Source organism: Pyxicephalus adspersus, chromosome 11 (assembly GCF_032062135.1).
Source record: "Pyxicephalus adspersus chromosome 11, UCB_Pads_2.0, whole genome shotgun sequence".
Lineage (NCBI taxonomy): Eukaryota > Metazoa > Chordata > Amphibia > Anura > Pyxicephalidae > Pyxicephalus > Pyxicephalus adspersus.
The window spans coordinates 2,095,068-2,101,146 of NC_092868.1; the positions used below are offsets into that span (position 1 = coordinate 2,095,068).

The window sequence follows — 6,079 nt, forward strand, 5'->3', positions numbered from 1 at the left end:
TGTTGTTTATGACACATAAAAGAAATGCGCTCTTTTTTCATATACTGATATTATTTCAGTAGAAATATGGATGGCAATGGTATTTGGATGCAAGAATCAAGCGAAAGGATATATTGTGTTTGCTGACAAGCTGAATCCTGTGCTTGCTTTTTAAATTTTTTCATTGCAATTTCCAGTTCCACCCAAATGGTGAAACCATTACAAAGCCAAGTGGTGATCACAATTTAGCCATGTAGAATAGACAACGGAAAAGTCCATCAGCAAACTTTGGTTTGGCTTTGTGGAAGAAGTGCAAACAGACATTTCTATATGTCATCTGTATGCTGAATAAGTTGCTCATCTTTGTCCAATTAAAAATAACATTTGTGGGTGGCGTTTGGTGATGAAGAACAATAAAGTAGGCAGGATCTAACTGGGAAAGTTTTAGTAGTGTACAACTTGCCCTCACCACACTGCCTGGCAGCAGACCTATGTGGGGTAATTGTTGGTCCATGATGATAAATTCCACCCCTGTTGTGATGATCTCTAAGTTCCCAAATCCAAACCACAGGCTTTATAAAAGGAAAGAACATGAAGACTCCATTGCTTGGCTTTATAATGGCTCCAAACTATGGGTAAACACAACGGGTCGACATACCATATGAATTAAAGCTATTCACTTATTAAGGTGAATGATCACCTTGCAAGGGATAATGCACTTTGCAAAGAATACTCAATCATGTGCAAGGAAATCTAAAAATAAGCTGATTTTAGCTTGCTCATAATTGGATAGCTTAAGTCAGAAGGGTCGTAAATAATTTGTGAACCTTTCCTTGCAAGAGGATAATTCACTTTGCTAGGGGAACAGCCCCAATAGGTAACTTGATGTGAAATTCATATTTGTGTACATGTTAGCACATAGCAGATATATAGACAAACCTTGAGAGACAAAACAACCATATTCAGCACTTACCTAATGTGACCTCAGACTGCATAGGCATGGTCAGTGCCGGATGTTTGACCTCACAGCTGAAGAGTGCTTCATTGTCTACTTGTGGGTTTAGAGTCCAAGTGAGCATGGCTCGGACCTCTACTGTCCCATCGCTCATTGGAAGATGCATTTGGTGGAAGAAATAAGTAGGGTCTGTACTGTGGACCCAGCGTGGGAACTCCAGACTAACCACTGTCTCTGGAATGGCCTCAGTCACAGGGCTGGACATAGGCCCTTGGTCAGAGGTGCGTCCACGGAATGGGATCTCCGTGAAAGAACGTGGTCCCCGTTCCTCCGTGTCCAAAAGTAAAAGTGACTTTTGCATTTTAGTATCATCCAGGTCTCGGTTTAGGAGGTTTCGGGAGCCCCGGTTATTCATCAGTCCAGCAGCAGCGGGTGGAGGCTCCAGCATTGGAATAACATCTATCAATTCCCCGTCCCGCTTGAAATAAACCTGAAGATACAATTATAACTATCAGTTTTTGTGTTTAAACAGATTTGTGATTTAATGATTACACATGACTCTACATAAAGTTTTGTTTGTATATTGTACATGAAGCAATCTTGTGTATTCTGTGGATTTTCTAAATCACTAACCTGGAACGACCATCCAAATCCTTTATTAGGAATACATTCTTTGATTTAAAAACATCATGTGAAATTGAAATTTAAATCCAAACAGATTAAATTATACCTGGGTAACCTGCATTTGATTTGTATTTACTTTTTTGTACAGATGAAATAGATAAAATGTAAGTGATGGCTGTGGGGCCAAAATCCCGAGGTCTTCTGGCTGTTATGTCATCAAATTCATCAAACGTTTAGAACTTACACTGATGGAATACGCTTATATCTCTGCAGGCAGCTTGAAAGCACAAGCTACTCAAACATTTACCGTATATGTAGACCGGATCTATGTTTAGTTGGATATGAATATTATGCAGTGTATATCCCCAATCTGTCGGAATATTAGTGTCTGCAAGTTCCTTAAAGAGAACCTTCCATCTAGATGTCACCTAGTTCAGCCTTTACAATAAATGTTACAATTTAAACACTTATTAGTCAATGGGGTTCAGCAATATCCTAATCACAGCTGATGCTTTCTGTTCTTCCATTCTGCCATGTTGAATCCAGAATCATTTAGAGTCAACCTAACTTTCACAGCCGGCTCCCTGATGACACAAGATCTCATTTATGTTTATAGGGGAAATAAATTGGCCGTCATTTTATTTACAGGTTGCTTAGTGGCATGCCATAGCATGTACAACATCTTGGGATACTTCAGCAGGCCTGCAAAACTGTGGGACTTTCTGCCCTGAAACTTTCTGAGATGTTTGACATTCATATCCCAAAAGCTGGCCTTAGGGTATGGCTCCCTCTCCTAGGAGAGGTAAAACAAATAGTTACTAAAAGAAGAACCAAAAAATGAGATGCAATGTGTAAGTGAGAGGGGAGGGGAAAGGAAGGGAATGCCAGAGAGTTCAATTAATGATGTAAAGTCCACTTAAAGATTTATAGACAGAGAGGCCAAATACAATGCAGCATGAGAATTTAAGTGCCATCTTTCCTAAAGCAGAATATTCATGCACCATGAACTGTAGGCAGCCTGCCATGGAAGCAGCAAATGAAGGAAATGTGTTCAAAGTTGGCAATTTTCCTAGTAAAACGCCAGAATATGTGTTTTTTTTTGCTTGTGTCTATATAAAAATAGACAATATTTGTTTTTTATAGTCTGAAACATTAGGATACACAAACATACATTGATATTTTATAACATGGAGATGGCAATGTTTTAGTGGAAAACCAGAACTTGTGGGAATCCACATAAATGTGGCAATCTTAAGGTCCTCACATCAGTGCCCCAACACTGCAAAGCATTTCCAGCTATCAAATTATCAACAAATGAAAATCTGAAGGACAAATGACACACCCGGAACAAAGATGTTTGTGCTAGATCAGCAAACTGGGCTGGGAGTCTAGGCATTGGTAAATGTATCTGCCCTTTGCCATGCTCCACCATAATGGGAGGCTGCTACATGACCATTTACTACAAACAAAAAAATTAACTCTAATAGCCGCAAAATAGAAATCTGCTTTGTGGGCAGCAAATAGCTTTGCAAGAGTAGTAGGGACATCATCTTGCTGCACATAAACTGAGCGCAGAACAGTAGGAGGGGCCTGGTAGGTCCACCCACTACAGGCTGATTGGAGAGAACTACGTGAAGGGGTGGAGACAATACCAGTCATCCTGCGCAAAGACAGCAATGATTGGACTAAATTGCAGGACACAAAGGAAACATTACAGTGAATCTGACATTCACCCAACAGTGAACTTGTCTGAGGAAAAGTCTCTGCGGTGCTAATTAGGCTGCACAAATGCCACCTTCTTGCTACACAAATTGTTGGGGTGCCATTACCGCTATAATATTAGTGCCTGTCTGCCAGAGAGTATGCAGCTTTAAGGGGATTTAACATCAAAAGGAAATAACGACATTTTATATGAAATAGATTTTTTTTCAATCTGAATGACATAGCAAGATACAGGCTGCCTAAATGTGTAGCCCCCCTCCACTCAATAGTGTTTTAACATAGCAATGCATCTGTCAAACGGCGCTCACTGCAGAGGGGCAAAGGACCAAATTATGCATTCTGACTATAGAGAATGAATAATAGGCGGAATAGGGAGCGTAGAACACAAAACAAGAGATGCACTGATTGGAAAATGCTCGCGCTTAAAGGGAATTGGAGGGAGAGGATAAAGGCTTTGCCGTTCACTGGGAGAGGAGAAACACAGAACTCGATAGAAATCTGCAAAGCACATTAAGGCGTTAATAAGACTATGGGGAGGGGAAGTTATGAACCTATTTATCTTGCATAGACAAAGTTCATGCTCACTGCTCAATCTCATACAAAATTTTGGCTGCAAACATACATAAGATAAATTAAACAAGGAAACCTATAGGGAAGTAACCACATTTTCCGTTAAAAATGGAGCGTTAGCATCTTTTTCAAGTTTATAGGCATGTTTAGCTTTAGGAGGGCTTCTATCCCTTTCCCCAATCAATTAAAAACAAAAAGTAAAGTTTTGGTCACATTTAGACCACGAAACTGCAGACTGGCTCTGCATTTTTATCAGAAAGCATTTATGGCCCTTTCTACCACGAAGTTGCGGCAAACGTGAACATTTACATTTATTGAAATGAGATATTTTCAATATTTAAATCTATTCAAATGAGACGATTTGCCTGCCATCTCTGACACTTCTGTGCCCAGGGAGAATAGATGGCTCCATTGCTGTAATGAAGTCAGAGGAATCTCAGGTAAATTGATCTGCCTCTCAGATAGTACGACAGTAAATCACAAGGAACCTGGAGCCTAAATCATACCACAAATCCTGCCTCCCCGAGCCAGCAGTACTTAGACACATGGAAAACACTGAGACGGCTGTGAAAGGGTTATTTCTACCCGGGGATTTTTCTAAGGTCTGGTTCTGTTGTCCCCTTTTGTGAATTTTATTTAACCTGCTAATCCTTATCAAGTTTTCATTTACCAGACTTCATGTTTTCAGTTTTTTCTTCTCCTTTCTACCATATTTTCTTTACTATAGTCTCTTTCTATGAGTATTCCTTTAATATGCAATGCTCAGATCAAAGAGTCTGGTTACAGATTCGTACAATCGTCGCTGAAACAAATCCTTTTGTAGTTATCTCTGGACAGAATATGACTTTAGCTGCTTTTTTATATAAAGACCTTGAACTCCCATAAAAAGCAACTAGACAGCAATGTTAACCTGTTGCTTTCTGTATCTTAGTTTTATTATCAGTTGGTCCTGACAGTCGATTTGTTATTTTTTCACTAACAGTGTGGCAACATTGTTTGGCTGAGAAGTCATCTAACAACCTTGTTACCCAGAGGTCAGGGGTATCTCAGATGAACATTTAAATGGACTGCTAATAAATAACAAATAGCTCAACCCCGGTAAAAATATTTTACATTGAATAGTTGTTCTTTTTTTAGAGGGCAGTTGTGGACCTTAAGCTTACTTTTGGCCAAAACCTGTAGGTCTATAACCCTTCAGCTGTAAATAAATGTATTTACAGAAAAAACCCTAGAAGTAAAAAAAACAAGAATGCTAATAACACATTGGGCCGAATTTATTAAAGTTCTGCAAGTCAAGATAGACTATCATGGGAGAACCTGTGTGATCCAGCAACAGTTGGAAATCATTTGCTATTAGTTGGCAGATGTTTTCAGTCCAATCCAGGTTTGCTGGTTCACCCAGCTTCTCCTATGATAGTCTATCTTCTCCAGTCTTGAGGAGCTTTATAAATCAGAACCATTGAGTGATGTTTCTCCATCAGGATGGTAAACATTATAAACACCCATTTTCTATCCTTATATCTTAAATCTCACATTATACCATTGCACCCCTGTTGCATGATTTGCAGAATAAAATGGTGATAAGTGATTGGAAACCAGACTAAGAAATGTCGGGCAACTCAACATCAGGTTATAGACGTTCAAGTTCATCACAATTTTTGGTTTTACTTTTGACTGTAGAAATTTTTGTGCATTGTTGTCTTGTACAGAGCTGCATTCTTATGTTCACAAGCAACATGCATACAAATAAGCTGGATAATTAACTTTGCTTTAGTTTGTTTTTGTCCTTTGTTGAAGTTCCGCAGGCTGGCACTAGATAGCAGGATATGCAGGATGTGGGAATGGCACAATGTTCAGCTTGTAGAAAATGCAAGCTATAAACCCTCATAGAAGACCACTGGGTCCAGGTACGGTGTGTGGAGATCCTATGTCTATGGATAGACTACAACCCCTACAAATACCCCCCAACCAAACGATCTAAAAAGCATTCACAAAGCCAGCTGCAATGGCTCCCCTGATATAAGGGAGGTGACTGGTCATTACATAAACATGCATGCAAAGAAACGTATGCTTATGCCACAATCATTCAACAATGTAGTCATATCTTTTGACCGTCATCTCACACCTGAATCAAAATGGATGTCTGCAGTTCCATAATCCGAAATGAGCATTCAGTACAACGTACGTCTGATGAGAAACGTACACACAATCGCTGGCAGGTATCATTGT

The 6,079-nt window shown here is 39.5% G+C and overlaps 1 protein-coding gene across 1 annotated transcript in view; it reads right to left on the bottom strand.

Annotated features, from left to right (window-relative positions):
* Positions 1–3,217, bottom strand: part of LOC140341184 (immunoglobulin superfamily member 21-like) — a 45,106-nt gene extending 41,889 nt beyond the window's left edge. The window contains exons 1-3 of the mRNA XM_072426738.1: positions 3,038–3,217; positions 2,205–2,351; positions 953–1,424 (exon numbers count right to left, since the gene is read on the bottom strand). Of these exons, the coding sequence (XP_072282839.1) occupies positions 953–1,424; positions 2,205–2,351; positions 3,038–3,217 (799 nt within the window). The remainder of the gene's footprint in view (positions 1–952; positions 1,425–2,204; positions 2,352–3,037) is intronic.
* Between the last annotated feature and the right edge of the window lie 2,862 nt (positions 3,218–6,079).